Source organism: Chelonoidis abingdonii, chromosome 10 (assembly GCF_003597395.2).
Source record: "Chelonoidis abingdonii isolate Lonesome George chromosome 10, CheloAbing_2.0, whole genome shotgun sequence".
Classification (NCBI taxonomy): Eukaryota; Metazoa; Chordata; order Testudines; family Testudinidae; genus Chelonoidis; species Chelonoidis abingdonii.
The window spans coordinates 23661470-23680891 of record NC_133778.1 but is presented as its reverse complement, the minus strand read 5'-3'; the positions used below and the strand labels follow the sequence as shown (position 1 = coordinate 23680891).

General features: G+C 41.1%; 1 protein-coding gene across 1 annotated transcript in view; it reads right to left on the bottom strand.

Moving 5' to 3' along the window:
* The window catches only part of ANKRD44 (ankyrin repeat domain 44), a 228991-nt gene that overhangs the window by 72878 nt on the left and 136691 nt on the right, over window positions 1-19422 (bottom strand). Inside the window, exons 7-12 of the mRNA XM_075069823.1 lie at window positions 18029-18171; window positions 16483-16695; window positions 14885-14963; window positions 8693-8807; window positions 2367-2449; window positions 982-1099 (exon numbers count right to left, since the gene is read on the bottom strand). Coding sequence (XP_074925924.1) covers window positions 982-1099; window positions 2367-2449; window positions 8693-8807; window positions 14885-14963; window positions 16483-16695; window positions 18029-18171 — 751 coding nt within the window. The remainder of the gene's footprint in view (window positions 1-981; window positions 1100-2366; window positions 2450-8692; window positions 8808-14884; window positions 14964-16482; window positions 16696-18028; window positions 18172-19422) is intronic.

The window sequence follows — 19422 nt, the reverse complement described above, 5'->3', positions numbered from 1 at the left end:
TTGCCAATCTAGGATGGATTCTAGAGGCTCCATCTAGCAATCTTCTGAGCCATCAAGTCCTCAACAGAAGAGCCAGAAAACAATAGCTTGCCAAGTGTTTTGTGCTTTTTCCGTGTTAATTTCAAACAAATCTACTGTGAATCAACAGCAAATCTTGAAAGGAACTGAGCAGGAGGGCTACAAATGAAACTGACGTAATTTAATTTTCATTCATTTTCACTCCTAGGATCCCATCGCTCATCTGAATTTCACCATCAGAGGATGAAAACCTTTTGATTCTGTATTTCAGTTACTTTCAATGGGCTTCAGAGGCTTAAAATAATCTCTCTCTGACTGAAACCTGCAAAAAAATACTGTGGCATTTTAATGCCTTAAAAATCTTCTGTTATAATTAGATTTTGATGCAAGGACACAACAAGGGGCCAGTGCCTCGCTGCACTCCACAAGGAGCATCTCAGGGAGCCGCTATTCCTTCCCTGCATCCACCCTCAAGGGACGGTTATTTTCTGCTGGCCCATGTAAGCCTTGAACTACAACCCCATCTCCTATGCTGGCATGTCAGTACTGGCCAGTGAGAGAGGGGCATGGAACAAAGAGTCAACCCATGCAATCAGGGAGAAGTGAGGGAGTGTGTAGCCTCTCTTGCTCCTGGTACCAGGACCCAAAGTCTAAGCAGTCTGCAGAAGACAGGGGGATTGTTACTCCCTTCCAGAGGTGTAGGTTTCAAATCACAAACTAGCCTTCTGTAATAAAAGGCCGAGTCCTATCACTCTTATTCACAATACAAGTAGCCCTAATTTGAGCCTCAGTTTACCAAATGCTGGTGGGACACGGCCTGGAGAGAGAAAGATTTTACATCAAATTGTTTTGCTCCTCTTTAATTAGAACGAATTCCTTTGCAGATGGTACAGCTGGCTTGAGTTACACCGACTCCACAATTAAATTACAACTAGCGTAACAGCTATAATCGTAACTACTCACCCTCCTGCAGCAGCAGCGTGGAGGCACGTTCTTCCAAAATTATCTGGGGTGTCTATTTCAAAGCCTGCAGACAGCACGTGTTCATTACTAAACAAGGACACTATGCTATACTTTTGTCCTAGTTAAACCACAAGAAACATTGCAGAGACAGAAAAAACAGTTAGTTAGAAAAAACAGAACACAAGCAACTCTAGTCAGCAAGTGGTTGTCATGGAAACGGACAGTGGCTGCTCAAGCTTGGTGGCTCTATAAAAAGAACTGTGAAGTCAAAAAGAATCTATTTCCACATTCAGCCTTGGGCTACATAACTATTAAATCATGTGACAGGCATTTATGAGGCAGATTCTTATCGAGAGAATTGTGATAGCAGGCCATGCAGATACAAAAATATGATGAAATGAGGAGAGGCACAGAGCGAGCCCTAGCAAGCAGAGAGTTGAATTTTATTTATTTGTGTTTTCCAGGTTGTTTTTAGATTCTGGAAAAATGCTTCCAGGAATGTGCAACAGATGTTTTTAAAGATGCACAAGGCTGTAGACATAAACCCCACCGCAGATTCTTACGGAATTAACCCTTGGATGCCTAAGCAGCCTGCTTCCCCTGCTGACCTAATAGCCCAGGACGGAGCACATCAGGGTTTGCTGTAATTGGTATGCAAGTTACATTTTTCACACTATTTTTCCCCTAAACATCCCAGGGGACTCAACCTTATGGCTGAGAGTGGTTGTGGGAGGTTTCACATGCTAAGGAGTTATACATTTTTCTGGAAAATATATGAACTGCTCTCCATCTTTGAACTCAGTGGAACTTTTGCCTGCATAAGGAAGCCAGGAGTTGGCACCTTATTACTTTGAAAGAGCAGTATTAGCAAACTAACACTTGCCCCATGCCCCCTTCTGAGAACTTTAACTACCTCATTTTCTTTACTATAGCCCTGATTCAGGAAAGCATGTGTTTTAGTCCCATGAACTTCAATGGAATGTAAACACTTGCTCAAGTGTTGTCCTCAGTAAGGGTGCTTTCCCCTGAATCAGGGCCTACAGTTGTTTGTTTCAGAAGAACCTACCGTATCTCACATTTTTACAGCTTGGTAAAGGATTTTCCCTTTCCTCTCCTTCCCTGTGAATTAAAATAAACTCTCTGTGACTGCCAGGGGGAAAAAAGCATTCAGAGGGCTTCAGGCATGAACAATACAGGATGCTAGTAATTATCAGCATGCAGTTAGGAAAGCCACGCACACTCCCGTATGCCAAGCCACACAATCACATGAAGCAGCACAGGAAGTCTTTCATTTGGACAATTCACAACACTGAATACAACAGAGGCCATAAGCAGCATGTTCATGATATTAATTAAGCTCCACAGTCACAGCTGGATTCACTTACCTGATGACAATAACTTCCTGCAGCAGTCCGAGTGAGCGTTTAGTGCTGCTAAATGTAAGGGGAACATGTTGTGGATACCGCACCTGTTAGGCAGAATAGTTTTATTAGTTACCAAAAGAATGGTTTACATTCAACCCAGATGATGAAAATTCCTCTCTCAAAAAATATTGTGTCTATACTTCTGTAGGTAGCTCTTTCTTGCATCATAAATTTTATTTATACGTTCTATAATTTCTGGAGTTTAGTTTGTTTGTTAAAGCATAATGTTAGCATCCAATTTTGATTACAATCTGACAGCAAGGCTAGTGGTTTTAAAAACGAGATGAGAACCTAAGAGAGATGCTAAGAGAATAGATTTTATTTAGATTCAATTTCTACTGTGACTGTCAGTTGCAACACAAGTATTATCTATCACATGAGGTGAAAAAGTAAACACTGAAAGAATCCCTGTATTGTCTCTAAAATCCATCTTTCCTCTGCATCCCTATTGCTAACATGCCAGTGTAAGTCTTATTTAGCTCTCACCTAGATTATTGCATCTCCCCCTCATCTTTGGCTTCTTGGTTTTTCCTTTTTCCATACTTCAGTCATCCAAAATACCATTGTGAGGACATCTCCCTCTGCTCTGACCACCACACCCCTTTCCTCATCCATGTCTCACAACTGCCCTTTCCATCTACATCAAGTTCCAGGTCCTCATCCTCATCTTTGAGGTTCTGCCCCAGCCCATACATTTCTCCTCTCTTTCCACACTATATGGCTTCTTCAGCTAACTGCTTTCTTTGTCTCCTGCCACTTGCAGCTTCTTGCCTTCTGTCAAGCTGCTATTACACTTGTAACCGCCTCCCAGTTCCTGTGTGCCAAACATCCTACTTCATCTCATCCATCCTTAAACCCTCCACTTTCCCCAACTTTGCCTATATCCTCATGAGCAGTGACTCCAGGCATTTTTGTGTTCAAATCATTATCCCATGAATCCTTTTTCAGTTAGGACTGTCGGCTCCTCAAAGCGGACACCTTGGCAAAACTCTAAAACAGGAACTTAAAAATTTAGGGTCCTACATCCATATCAGACATTTGCTTGATTTTTCAAACATACTGAACCCTCAACAGCTCCCACTGGCATCAATGTGGAGTGCTCTGTACCTTTCAGAATCAGACAGGTGGCTAAATATGGTCTTAGAAGCCTAAGTTTAGGCTCCTGGTTTTGAGATTCTTGACTCTTGTACTTTGGCAAGTTTTTGCCAAGTGTCATTTATGCTTACATTACTTTACCAATACGTATGACCCAGACAGTCTTAGACTCATAGAATATTAGGGTTGAAAGGGACCTCAGGAGGTCATCTAGTCCAACCCTCTGCTCAAAGCAGGACCAGTTCCCAACTAAATCATCCCAGCCAGGGCTTTGTCAAGCTGGTCCTTAAAAAGTTCTAAGGAAGGAGATTCCATCACCTCCCTAGGTAACCCATTACAGTTTCACTAGCAAAGTGGTGAAGCAAAGGTTTTCCTAATATCCATCCTAAACCTCCCCCACTGAAACTTGAGACCATTACTCCTTGTTCTGTCATCTGTTACCACTGAGAACAGTCTAGATCCATCCTTTTTGTAACCCCCTTTCAGGTAGTTGAAAGCAGCTATCAAATTCCCCTCCTCATTCTTCTCTTCTGCAGACTAAACAATCCCAATTCTCATAAGACATGTGCTCCAGCCCCCTAATCATTTTTATTGCCCTCCGCTGGACTCTTTCCAATTTTTCCACATCCTCCTTCTAGTGTGGAGCCCAAAACTGGATACAGTACTCCAGATGAGGCCTCACCAATGTCGAATAGAGGGGAATGATCACGTCCCTCATTCTGCTGGCAATGACCCTACTTATACAGCCCAAAATGCTGTTAGCTTTCTTGGCAACAAGGGCACACTGTCGACTCATATCCAACTTCTTGTTCACTGTAACCCCTAGGTCCTTTTCTGCAGAACTGCTGCTTAGCCATTCGGTCCCTAGTCTATAGCAGTGCTTGGGATTCTTCCGTCCTAAGTACAGGACTCTGTACTTGTCCTTGTTTTGAACCTCATCAGGTTTCTTTTGGGCCAATCCTCTAATTTGTCTAGGTCCCTCTGTATCCTATCGCTACCCTCCAGCGTATTTAGCACTCCTCCCAGTTTAGTGTCATCTGCAAACTTGTTGAGACTGCAGTCCACGCCATCCTCCAGATCGTTAATGAAGATATTGAACAAAACTGGTCCTAGGATTGACCCTTGGGGCACTCCGTTTGATACTGGCTGCCAACTAGACATTGATCACTACCCATTGAGCCCAACGATCTAGCCAGCTTTCTATCCACCTTATAGTCCATTCATCCAGCCCATACTACTTTAACTTGCCGGCAAGTCCTTTGGTGCGTATCACTGTAGAGCTTCTGAAATCAGCTACTGTGTATGAGATGAGAATCTACTCTTTGCTTTTGCAGATGCAGCTAAAAACAGTTAACTAAATTCCTGGATGATGCCAGATGTATTCATAGCCATCTCTCAATTTCTTCAAGACAACCCAAGGATATACGTAACATGATCATATCACTAGGCAGGATTTCAGAAGGAACTTGTTTTTATGAAAGATCTGTTGGCAGGAAAATTCTTAGAGGAGAACTACTACGCTTTAGTGAAAGTTATTTCATACTAGGATAAGCTGTTTAAAATCCAGCTCTAACACAAGGCTTAAATTGACAAAAGGTGGCAACTGAGCTGAAACTGCAAAATATGTTGCTGTGCTTACAACCCAGGCAGACGTTTGTTGCAAATATGTGCTCTCTTTCTCTCTCACATCACATACATTTTTATTATGCACACAAACACTAGTGCAGTTTTATATATTATGTATATATGATTTGTTGCAAAATCTGTATTGCCATTCCTCTTTTCCTTTCACATTGCATTTGTCAACCTTCTCTACTTGACCACAATCAGAAGTGATCTACAGTGCTGTATAAATTTAATTTAATCAATGCCCTGTGTCTCCCACAGAGTAAACCTGCCCAAGGATGTTCTGAAACTCTATTCTTTGAAAGGCAATAGCACAAGCTCCACCAAGCTGCTCAAGCCTGCCTAAACAGGTTGCATATCTAAGCTGTGGATGTATTTATTTAACTTTAAATCACAAAGACAATTTGTTATATATAGTCATAGTATTCTCCATGCATCTCTGATTTTTACATCAATTTCCCCTTCCCCACTAGTTATGTCAAGCCACATTTCCCCATCACTGTATAGAGATTTCCACCCCAGTGCATATTTTGGCTGGTGTCCAGCCAGAGATGCAATTTGTACATCTGCTAGCCAGTGCCATACTGTATAGAGCTGCTCACAACTGCTCCCTACATTATTTACCTTCCATATCCCTGAAAGGCAATTGCATCAATTAGCTGACCTTGTTGTCTGCAGTTTCTGCTAGCAGCACTGCAGAAATTCTTCCTTTTCCATGCCAGTTCAAAGAACTATGCTAAAGTTATTTACATAGAACACATACTAAAAGCTCATTCCCTCTAGTAGTACTGGGTAGGTAATTTCTTTTTCAGAACAGTGCCATCATTTGGATCTGCCTACCACATCTTAGCAGACTTCCCACTTCAGATATTTCTGCTGTTGGCAAACGTATTTTATTTGATCAATGCACAGGTCACCCAAGTGTGAAATAGAAATTTTGAGCAGAAAACTTAGATTGCAAGAGCTAGTTATCTCACTGCTATTCCCTGTTACCTTAAAACTCAGAAAACAGATGGACTGAAACTTTATATATTAGAAAGAGCTATGAAAAATCATATTTAGACAAAAAGGACCAGATGCTCAAGCTGGTATAAATCTGACCCTGTCTTTTTTGTCTGGTGAGAAGCAATTTTAATGAAGCAGATAGCAAAACATGGTGAAAAAAACACTTATTTCAAAATCTCCAAACGAAAAGCCTAGAAAACTGCAAACATCTTTAAAAAGAAAACCTGGGTCCTAAAGCAGGATGTTCTCCAGCAACTATAGCAGTATTAGGCATCACACATACTTATGGTTGGTTCTAGTCAGGAAATATTCAATTGCATGTTCAGATGCATATGATGAATATTACAAAACATTTATAACAATATTTATGATGCTTCATTCATAGCAATGGGCAAATAACTAGCTCTCTCTGTTCCCTGCTTGTTCAGGGAACAAGAGATTCACAGTAGATACCTAAACCAGGTCTCCTCCCTGGCATTACCCTGTGGCCACCAGGCTGCACTCTACTCCATCTCTTTTCCCTTTCAGAGTTAATTTTACTCTTCCCCCAACTGTTTTGGAAATTTAGTGCTCTGTTACCTCACTACTCTAGGGTGAGGTCCTAGGAGGTGCTAAACGTCCAACTCTCACTGAAATCAATGCACCTCCTAGGATTCGGCCTGCAATATGGATGTAAGCACAGTCAGGATGAGATGTAGCCTGACATCTGGTGGTGAATTATGGGAAGCGTGGAAAGAATGTCAGGAATGTGAAGTCTCAAATATTTGCATAGGCACACCCAGCAAGGAGCCTGGGGATGGTTATTTTGACATTTCTGGGATCCCCAATTTCTTCATTATTGGGGCAGAATAAATAAAGTGTTGCCACCTGATTATGTGAATGAGGAACTAGAGACTGCTCTTATTACACAGAAATGTCTCAATACTAAATATAAATGACACCTTCTAGACAACGGGACATGGGTTCCAAAAGCCAGTGATGGACGTGACTAGTGCTTGCGCGACGAGTATTCTGTGTCATCGTGGTTGCAGTCATCCTGTGTGCGCTCCGACGCCCAGATTATATCATCACGCGTTCCTCTACCTCCACTGGTGGTGTTAGTGTGCAGATGCTTGACAGTTTTATCTCTATAGATAGAATCTATTACAGTATGTACTGTATGTGAATGCCTGATTTGCGGACTTACATATAGGTTTCACTCAGCCACTGAGGCGACTCCTCCTGACTGAGTGTGTAGACGTCACTACCGCGCTCTCGCTCAAGATAGATGGGCTTTAGAAGTACACTTCAATCTGCCCTCCAGAGCTGTAGTCGCGCCGAGCAACATGCGTAAGATGCTTGTGTTGTAACTAGTGGGGAAGCCTGAACTATACGTGGAACAGAGCAGCTGGCGGAGTGGAGCAGTTTGTGGGGATGGCTGGAGGAGCAGAGTGGAGTGGCTGTAAGGCGGAGCAGTTCGTGGAGAAGGTAGAAGCAGAACCCACGGAGAGGCAGGGCAGTTGGCTCTGGACCACGTAAGGTGCCCCTTTCACCCAGACTCGGGGGAGGGACCTCTACAGATAGACTCTGAATTCTGGGGTGGCACTGACCAGAGACTTGGGTGGTTGGACTTTGGGGTGATTGGACTTAAGACCCTAAGGGAAAGGACATTGCCAAACGTACTTGGAGGTGGGTTTTTTGTTTACGTGTTGTGTTATAACTCTGTTTGTAGTGTTTCTCCAATGGGATGCCACATTTATTCCTTCCTTATTAAAAAGATTTTGCTACACTCAGACTCCGTGCTTGCGAGAGGGGAAGTATTGCCTCCTAGAGTTGCCTAGCGGGTGTGGTATGTAAGTGTCCCAGGTCACTGGGTGGGGGCTCGAGCCGGTTATGCACTGTGTTACTGAAATGGAACCCCTGGATACTGAACCCAGAAGGGTTACATGTGTGTGTGTGTGTGTGTGTGTGTGTGTGTGTGTATGTGTATATATATATATATATATATCATGAACATAGTCTAATACAGTCTCTTTCTCATACACACACAAACACAGAGTAAAATCAGCCTAACAAATTCAACCCCTTGGAGCACAAAGAGTTGAACAACTTATCAAAATTTATCTCTCAGTTTCACTCAATAAAACCCCAAAACAAAATCAGCCTCATCATCTCAGCCAGCTGAAGATCTAAAACCATAAGACACAAAGACTGGGCACCACACCTGCATTAGGTTCTGAAATAATTTTACTGACTAAACCCAGCTTTGTCTCCGAACATTTCTACTGACACTTATCCAGCACCAATGGATACTAGATAAAGGAATAAATCAGTTTAGTACTACAAGCTTATGGATGTAAATGTATTTATTTTAGAAACTGAGGGAATTACATGCCCTTCATCAGCAGCTTTATATCTTATACTGATTTCAAATTGACTTCCTGATACAAACTGTTTGTTACTGAATTCATAATTATGCACATGCATTTTAACCTGGATACACTGGAATCCAAAAAATAAGCATTATCTAGTATTACCCATAATATTTAACCATTAGGAACAGCATTTCTTGAGCAACCTACTTGGCAGCATCAGCTCCGCTGGTTATTAGGGTGTTAATCAAAAGCTCATGTCCATATCTCGCAGCCACATGCAGAGGGGTGTTGCCATCCTTATCAACACAGTCAATTTCACCTCCTGGAAAAGACATTTTCACACAGTGTAACACACAAGGATTTAGTGTGAATCAGTGACCAGAAACACCATTTATTTATTTCCAGTGGATGCAGCTTACCCTCATAGTTACAGCTGTAGTTTAGTTTGTATATTAGCAGCAGAGACAAGACATTTCTGGGACAGGGTATCAATACACAGCAAGCCATTTGCTGTGCCAGTCATGCAGGATGGCCACAGTTTTGGCTGCTGCCTTTTTTTTACTTCATTCTATTCCCACCTCTCTGTATATTTCACATAGGCCTTTCCCCATAATTGCCTAGTGTGGTACGCAGATACTTTAGGTGCTGCTGTGACTCTGAATTGTTGCTTATATAAAAGCATGAGCAGCTGCCCTAAATGAAATCAACAAAATTAATTGTTGAAATGTTGCCACAATTCTTTAGATCACTGGTGCTCAACCTTGCCCATAAACCAATGATAGAAGATGGAGCTCTTCCAGGTGGCTCACCAGGCTGCCTATTGCACCCTCACCAAGTCTGTCAATATTTGATCAGTGGTGCTGCCTGGCAGCTGTAGCCTGACCTACAGCTCCCACAGGGTTTTCACAAACAGAAAACCCCAAACACTTGCATAGCTGCTTCCTATCTTTGTTTCTCATGTGCTTCTTCAGGTGTCAATTCATCTGTAATCAAACCTACATGCCACAACACAATTGTCAGTGCAGCAAGACACACAGGGAGAGAGAACTGAATGCAAAGTAACCTGGAATAAAGCAGTGAGAGCTGCAGGTTTAAGAGAAGGTTTATACACAAAGAGAGAAAATAAGCACAGCACAGATACAAAACAGCGGTGGGGGAGAGAGTGTATTTAACCAAACAGCCCAACCCATGACACTAAAGCAGGTTTACTTTCAGCTTGTCTCCATAACCCTTTTGTAACATTGCTATTTCACATAAATAACTACTATATTTGCCACAGCTTTCGGCAGTCAGAAGGGAAGATAACCCTTCAAGAGGATCTCTATTCAAAGACATGATCCTCAGTATTAAGAAGTTTAAACTCCATTGCATTAGATGATCTTCCAGATGGTTCATAGATTCTAAGGTCAGAAAGGATCATTGTGATCATCCAGTCTGACCTCCTGTGTAGCACAGGCCATAGAACTTCCCCAAAATAATTCCCAGAGCAGATCTTTTAGAAAAACATCCAATCCTGATTTACCAATTGTCAGTGGTGGAGAATCTACCATGACCCTTGGTAAATTATTCTACTAGTTAAAAATTTACACCTTCTTTCCTGTCTGAATTTGTCTACCTTCAAGTTCCAGCCACTGGATCATGTTCTACCTTTCTCTGCTAGACTGAAGAGCCTATTATTAAATATTTGTTCCTTGTGTAGGTAATTACAGGCTGCAATCAATTCACCCCTTAACCTGCTCTTTGTTACGCTAAATAGATCGAGCTCTTTGAGTCTACCACTTATAAGGTATGTTTTCTAATCTTTCAGTCATTCTCATGGCACTTCTCTGAGCCCTCTCCAAATTATCAACACCCTTCTTGAATTGTGAACACCAGAACTGGGCACAGTATTCCACCAACAGTCACATGAGTGCCAAATACAAAATTAAAATAACCTCTCTATTCCTACTTGAGACTCCTGTTTATGCATTCAAGGATTTCATTATCCCATTTGGTCACAATCACACTGGGGGCTCATGTTCAGTGATTATCCACCATAGTCCTCAAATCTCTTTCAGAGTTACTACTTCCCAGGATAGAGTCCCCCATCATGTATGCATGGTCTACATTCTTTGTCCCTAGATGTACACATCACTTAGTCATATTAAAAACACACATTTTTTGCTTCAGCCTAACTTATCAAGTGATCCAGATTGCTCTGGATCACTGACCTGTCCTCATCATTCTTTACCACTCCCCCAATTTGTGTGTCATCTGCAAAACTTTATCAGCGATTATTTTATGTTTTCTTCCAGGACACTGATTAAAAAATGTTAAAAAGCGAAGTGCCAAGAACTGAGCCCTGTGGGGACCATGCTGGAAACACATCCTTTTGACAATGATTCTCCATTTACAATTACATTTTGAGACCTATCAGTTCGCCAGCTTTTAATCCATTTAATGTTATGCCACATTAATTTTATAATCAAAATGCCATGCAATACCAAGTTAAATTCCTTACAGAAGTCTAAGTATATTACATCAACACTATTACTTTTATCATCCAAACTTGTAATCTCACAAAAAAGGTATCAAGTTAGTTTGACAGGGTCTATTTTCCTTAATCCCATGTTGATGGGCATTAATGATATTAACCAACTTTAATTCTTTATTAATCAAATCCTGCATCAGCCACTCCATTATCTTGCCTGGGATCAATGTCAGCCTGACAGGCCTCTAAGGCATAAACCAGATTATTGATTCTTTTCCCTTGTAATAATTTAGGGTATAGTTAGAAACATGGGTAAGGTATTTAAAAAAAACAACAAAAATATGACTGAGAATCAAGACACCTGAATTCTATTCTTGACTCCACCACTGACACATTCTGTGACATTGGCCAAGTTATTTCACCTCTCTATCTTCTGTCATAAAACAAGGATAACTATCCTAAAATAAGGATAAACAAACACCTGCACACCTTTGTAAAGCACTTTGATGTTTACACATTACAACTGCTATGTGAGTGTTAAGAATTCAGAACTAGCATTCAATGTTTTCACTCACTCTCTCAGCATTTCTAGTGGATCCATCACCATTGGTGCTCTTCTAAATCATGTGATTTATTTTAAGTTGGCCAGTATTAAGGCAAAGATGTGTCATGACATGCACACTGGTGGTCCCCAAAGTTGTTCATTAATACAACTTCACTTCTTAGTGATAGGACCCACAAAAACAAAAGATCACTCAGCTGCAAATCTTACTGAAAGAAGAGCAGTGAGAGAACATAACTGATTCAAATCAGTCTTATAGTCTCATCTAAGCCTCTACCAATCTCAACAATAAAACAGTGACTTAACATTACCAGGAGAATAATTTGAAGACTTATCAGATGTCTGCAACATTCATACTCAACACAAACAGTAGTTGGCAAGGTATCTGATCAAAACATCAACAGCTTGTTTAAGCTATGACACCAGGGAATACTTCTGTATTTTCAGGTATAAGCAGATGTCATTAAAATTGACTGTACAAATAAAGCTAGTTTTTTCTGAGAGTGACCAAATAGGTGTCAATATCCTGCTGTACTAAGTCACCTAGCAAAGTCCTCACAGATATCTGGGAGAGATTTAAATTACTAGAACAACTGTTATCATATTGTATACTCCATCCCTTTACAGGTTATTACCAGCTAAAGCTGTAACCTTCTGCCTTGATTTTCAGATGGTTATTCACCCTCAAGGCTCCTTCAGGTCACAGTGTGAAAAGGGAGCTATTTCTGCTAACTAAACCCTTGGCTCCATTCCATATTTTTCTGGCCAGCTGACTTGCATCTTTGGCTATTATCTTATTTTTGTGACACTGGCCCACAATACCCATACTGTCGTCCCCAGGGGTTACAGATGACATCTGATTAAATTAAATGTAATGCAATTAAATCAAACTGCTACTACATTTCTGACAGTGAGAACATTTTCAAGAGTAGTCACTGATTTTTTGCCTCAATTTTTGGTTGCCTAATTTAAGACATAACGGGGCCTGATTTTCAGAAGCACTCACAGCTCCTCTACATGATTTGAAGGGGAGAAGCAGGCACTTATTACTTTTATAGACCTGCCCCTTTCTGTATCATGACACAGGCATAACTTGCCCTCTTCTCCGTTACTCAAACCCATAATCTCAGCTTCATCTCTGACTCAGGTCTCTCTTTTGGGCCTCACATCCAGGCCACGTCTAGATCTTCCCCCTTCTTTCTACGTAATGTCTATGAGAGCTGATTTTTCTCCCCATACAGCCAAGACTCTTGCCCAAGCTGTGATAATCTTATGCCTTGAATACTGTGTCTTTTCTAGCCTTGATACCTGCCACCTTACACCACCCATTTCCCGGCTTGGTGGTCTGCCTATGTCTCTCTCTCTCTCTCTCTCTCACACACACACACCCACCCCCTTTAAGTCCCTCCACTAAATCCCCCTCTTCCATCACATCAGACACTAACGCCTTGTTCTAGCCTTCAAAGCCCTTCACAATTTAGTCACACTCACCTATCTGCCCTGTTTCCTTATTATGAGGTCAGCTCTCTCGCCTTCACTCTTGAATTGCCTGCTTATCCACATTGGCACAAGAACCTTTGTGCTTTCTCCCAGGCTGCTCTTCCAAGTGGGAAAAACTCCCAGTCACAATCAGTAAAGCCACCACTTTATCCTTCTTCACATCCTTCCTTACAACTCACCTCTGCTTGAATTACACAAGAAACTGCAATATAATAGTGAGTAGGCAGGAGGTGTGTTGTGATCACGCCTTCAGATTGACAAAGAATTGCTCACAGAGCTAATCTGTGCTAAAACATCTTATTATTTCTGTTACTCTGTCCTCCTCCTCTACGCTTCCCATCCGTTGTTTGTCTCACTCTCATGCGATATCTTTTAGTCTGTAATTTCTTTGGAACAAGGCCTGCTGTTAAGCTAGAGCTGGTGGTGACAGTATAGTTAAAGTTGTGTTTTTAATATGTTTGTACAATGCCTGTTACAATGATGTTTCCACCTGGTTAACATCTGTGAATGCTACCATGATATAAAGGATAAACAACAATAGTAAGAACAGGACAAACTGCAGGGTTATTATATTTGATATCGGAGAACAACTTAATGTGTGTTAGGTGCTTTACGCACAAGAAAGAAGACTGTTCACTGCCCTGAAGAGGTTGCAATCTGAACAGACAAAAATGAGCACACAAAAGGAGAGGAGGGGAACAGCAAAATGTCACAAGTAGAACTGTTTTGATTGGGCCTTTACTTAGTGCAGCAAATCCCCATTTCGGGGTGAGTAAAGTCTGAAGACAAAAATTAAGAAGCTGGGCTGACGCCACTTGGAAAACGTGTGTCTAATGTTTATCAGAACACTCCCTGAAAAGATTAGCCATGTTGCATGCTGAATATTTCTGGAGGACATGGGAGGTGGCAGGACTCACACCCTAGGCACGTACAAGAAAAAAAAATGCTCTTTATTCCATGGTTTGAAGCCGAATGATTTATAATTTCATACAAATACAAGTGTAGTTGTCTAAAATATGAATAATTATTGCATCTTCGTATCTGGGATGGAAGGAGGGCTGTAGGGGTAACAGGCTTAGTCCAAAAAGGAAGAAGGGGCAGGGGAGAAGAAAAGAGGAGAGAGATGGGGGTGGGTAAGCATAGCTCAGTGGTTTGAGCATTGGCCTGCTAAATCCAGGGTTGTAAATTCAATCCTTGAGGGGGCCATTTAGGGATCAGCAAGGGGAACTATCAAGGACAGTGCTTGGTCCTGTTAGTGAAGGCAGGGGACTGGACTCAATGACCCTTCAAGGTCCCTTCCAGTTCTACAAGGTAGATATACCTCCATATATTGCACAAATATGTCTTCTCCAGGCATCAAGGAAGAAGATATTTACTCCTTAGAAAGAGAGGTAGCTATAATGGAATTATGATCTTTAAGAGGTGAAAGGAGACCATGGGAAAAGAGATTCTTAGAGTGTGGAGGTGTGGAAAAATTGCAAACCTTTTTTTTTTTTTTCCAACGCTTGTTTTAAGAAGCAAGTTGTGGCCTCTTCTGAAAGATACAGAATCTGAACGCTGCTTTTGCTTTCATTTTCAGGTCAGGAAACACACATACACAAAAATCATAGACCACTATCCGCTGGTGGAGAATGGGATTTCTTGATTAATTATAAGCTGTGTCTAACATCATATTATGAAATGAGAACTCTAGGACTAGCTAGCAATCAGATTTCAGTAGAATACTTAAATACCTTTGAATTTTGGTCCCTCAGCATTTTAGCACAGAACAACAACAAACTGCCCCCTCCAGCCAGTAAGTGGCTTGGAAAAAGATCTGAGCAGATCATTGCTGACGAATTAATTAAGAATCAGAAAGACAATTTACCATTCTGAATGAGGGTTTGCGATCGTGTGAACCTCCCGTGGACAGCTGTCATGTGCAGTGGACTCTTGCCATCTTTACTCTAACAAAAACAAAACGAAAGACACTTACCTACAGTATAAAGTAATGCCATCAATGCAGAGTTTCTCAAATACAGTACTATCAACAGCTTGAAATAATAAAAGTAACTAGAGTTCAATCCTGTAGTTCTTACTCAGACCAAACTCCCATCAACTTTAAAGGGCTGTATGACTGACCCCAAGATTCATATGAAAATACATTCAGAATGCCTTTTTTCTGTAGGTGTCAGACCTTTTTCAGCAACAGGAGTGGGAAATAAGGCAATGGCTGTTGCGAATAAATTTTCAGACACATTCCACCAATGCGGGGTGCATGGTCCAAATTGTTAATGGATAAGTGATCTATTCCTGAGTGTTATTTACTTTCTAAGCATATGAATAATTCTCACAGTATTTCGTTATCTTCCATATTGCTTGGGGGAAAAGCCAGGAATAACACAGAGTTAAGTTTCAGCAGTCCCTGGAAAGTGTAAACAAATACAAACTATTTGGCAATTTAAATAGACACACATTAAAATGCAGCCCACTACATAAAGAAACGAGCTTTGGTTAATAAACTGCCCCCCTACGAAAAATTGGATGTCCATCAAAGACCATTAGAAAGCAGGTGCAAACAGTTAAGGAAAGGTATAATGTCTAATGGTCAAAGTTTTGGAGCCAATGGAAAGGACCTCTGTCTAGGAATATTGACATGGAGCCTGAAGAGGAACAGAGGAAGGATGTTAAACCTGATGACTCAAACCATCCCTTGTTTATTTGAATCAGGTTTTGGATTCATTTTCAAATGCAATTCCCAGCTTTATTTTAATAAAATAATACTTATTATTGAGCATCTATTAATTTAAAAAACTTTACAAAGGTGGGTAAGTACTATTATTTCCATTTTCCAGATGAGGAAACTGAGGCACAGATCTAAGTGACTTGCCAGAGGTCACTCCACAAGTCAGTCACAAATAAAGCAATAGAATCCTCTCTTCTGGCTCCTGGGTTGGAGTCAGAATTCCCTGATCATCATTATCACTAAAGCAGTATTTGTGCTACAACAGCATATAGAGGTCTCAATCAGGATTGGGGCCCTATTGTGCTAGGACTGTACCTGACATTTACACTACTGGACAGAAGCCCAAAGGAACATGCAGAATTGTGTTGAACATATTTTGGGGGGGAATACCCAAAATAATAGTTTCTGTGATAACTGTAGCCCACTGGATGTGGTCTTGATGGCACTTCTGGGATTGTAGTTAAGTAACCGTGCAAGTCCTCAGAAACTGATTGGCCTGGACTTTCAGGTGCCATTATATCATATCAATCAAGATACTGTAAGCTTCCCATGAAGAAAACATAATTCAAACTCCCAGCATCACTGTGCTATTCCATCAGCCAATTTCCTGAAGAATTTCCAGTAACACTGCACTATGTTATTCTCACTTGCAGCCTCTTGTGGCATGCAGAGATTTTAAACCAAAAGGGTATGTATATATTTAGGTAGTTAAAATTGAAGAGATGAAAGATAAGCTGTACCTGAATATTAACATCTGCTCCATTATTCACTAGCAGTTCAAGACACAAAGCTCCATGAGTGGAGGCAGCAGCAAAATGCAAAGGGGTAAATCCACTGTTATTAGGCTGATTAACATTAGCACCATAGTCAATCAACTCATTAACTACTGAATCCTGACCATTGTAACACGCAATGTGGAGCGCAGTATTTCCGTAGACATTCATTTCATCAATCTGCAATGAGACAAGAACGTATAGTTAAAATTACAGACGTCAGCTCATGGCTTTTTTAACAATGATACTCAGACCTCAGTGGTTCATGAGCCAAATTAGAGACCAACATTACCCAAAAGAGTCACAATAGTGTGAATGACAGGGGAAATACTTAGTTTATATCTATCTAGACTATATACATATATTATTCTTATAGCAAATAAGTTAATAACATAGAGCAAGTTCATAACTTAATTGATTAATAACATAGTAAAAGCACCCTGATTGGTTAATTATTAAAATCACACAGTGTTTTAATATCATGTGCTGCAAAGAGCCACAGGAGACACCCTCCAGAGCCACTTGCGGCTTGAGAGCCACAGTCTAAGTATCACTGCTTTACATAATGCACTGCACACTGTAAGTGGAAATAGGTGGAGGCTTGAATTGTCACGGGTCTGTGTTCATAAGCAAATTTCATCGATAACAATATACCCCAGTAACGCTTCATTCTGAATGCTTTGCTTTTATTATTAACTTTTTGCCCTGGTGCCAATTTTTAAAGTCAATCAATGTAAAGCTAAAGACTGATGATGACAATGAAACTAAAAATAAACTGGAAAGCTGTTACATCCAAGAGGGAAAGCAGGAAAAATAATAAGTTCAGGTTCCTTTAAAAATAATTATTGTGGTTTCATTTTAGTGACAAGCCAGACTTCAGGTCTGTCTCTGCAGATTTCTTGGGGGAGGGGCAGGAGGGCAAAGAAACCACAGTCTTTTATACTGCATTCTAATAAGAAACCAATACTCAATGCCATAGTATAATAAAGGTATTAAGAAAATCTTAGATACAGACTTTTCTGAATTGTTTGTGTAGAAATTAGTTTTTCTACAAAATTAGCTGAAGCAAGGTAAACAATGACATACTATAAAGTCAAGGAGACTACGGCACAAGTCATTATCCCCACTTCCCAGACACAAATGCTGTATGTTCCCCAATTTCATGGGATTATTAGTCCCTGCGAGAAATTTTAGTCTGCTGGGGAATGGACACTCAGATGATCACACACAAAATTTGCAACTCTTGGCAACTATTGTACACAGCATTTGGGCCTAGAAATCTGTACAATGTGTGAGACAGATTCCGTAATCCAGAGAATGGGGAATGGTTTCTTCAAAAACTCTGCCAATGTCTGTAGCAGCAACGCCAGGCAGACAAAATCTCCAAATAAATAGGTGAACAAAAGCCAGGGAAGCAGGGAATTTCCATGATTAAGTATATAAAAAGATTACAAATAGTGACACAAACCTCAATATTTTGTGGCTTTTGTTTAAAATACCAATTGCTACTTACCTCTACACCTAGATTAAGAAGGTGTTTTACTACATTAATCTGCCCATTGGATGCAGCAGCATGAAGTGGAGTGTAACCCTTTTTGTCCTTACAAGTCACCTCAGCACCATGGTTAATCAGCAAGGCAACAACCTCCAGGTGGCCTTTAAAAGATGGGGGAACGGAAATCATCAGTGACCTATATGCTCCTACAGTGTAATTTACTCAAATTACTGCCTTCTTCCTAACTCACTGTTCTTTTTGCTGCTGCTTCATAATTGCTCCCACAGATGGCTCATTTTGCAAGAAAGTATTCTTAATCCTAGCATCAGCCATGCCTGCTCGGTGTGGCACTCTGTCCTCTTCTAGCAGTGGCTTGGCCAGGTAGAGACTGATGAGCCTGCTACAGAAGCTGAGGATACGGAATGCCTCTTTCCAAGATTTCCATCCAGTTTTTTGTGACTCAAGTTAGTCAGTAATGCCTCATTCTGGCAGCCAGGGATAAAACTGGCTCCGGATGTAAAAATTCAGTTCAATGTCGCTTATCCCTCCAGTTTACAACATTTCTTGGGCTAAAATATGTTGCTGGTCTTACCACAGGTTGAACTACTTCACCTACTCTACAGGCCACCACTTGGAGTGGGCAGCGGAGATCAAACCTGAGAGCTCTCGATTTTAATGCATCAGCCTCTACTGCCTGACCTAAAAAACACACCTCTGTCAGCCACGGTTGTAGCAGGTTAATCCGTCTCTAGCTGGCATAGCCACCACTAGATGGGGACTGTCAGGGTTCCTTCCCCACTCTGAACTCTAGGGTACAGATGTGGGGACCCACATGAAAGCCCCCTAGGTTATTTCTATCAGCTTAGGTTAAACCTGGTACATTTCAAAGTTACAACAAAACAGGGATAAACCCCCCTCTAGCAAAGGTAAAATTCACAAGTTGAGAAAACAAAAATAAACAAATATGCCCTGTCTGGCCATTACTGCCAAGTCTGAAATATGAGAGACTTGTTCAGAAAGATTTGGAGAACATGGATTGAGGTCTGGTCCCTCTTAGTCCCAAGAGCAAACCCCACCAAAACAAAGAGCACAAACAAAAGCCCAACCCCCGCCCCCAAGGTTTGAAAGTATTTTATCCCGTTATTGATCCTTTGGGTCAGGTGTCAGCTAGGTTACCTGAGGTTCTTAACCCTTTACAGGTAAAAGGATTTTGGTGCCTCTGGCCAGGAGGGATTTTACAGTATAGTATACAGGAGGGGTGTACCCTTCCCTTTATAGTTATGACAGGGACAGACTGCCACACCAAGCAGGCACAGCATACACTAGCACCACTTCTCATTAATGAATCCAGATGAAATGAGTGTGTGTCTTGAAAAATGTGTCAACTCCCTGCCCAGTGAACAGGTTCCCCA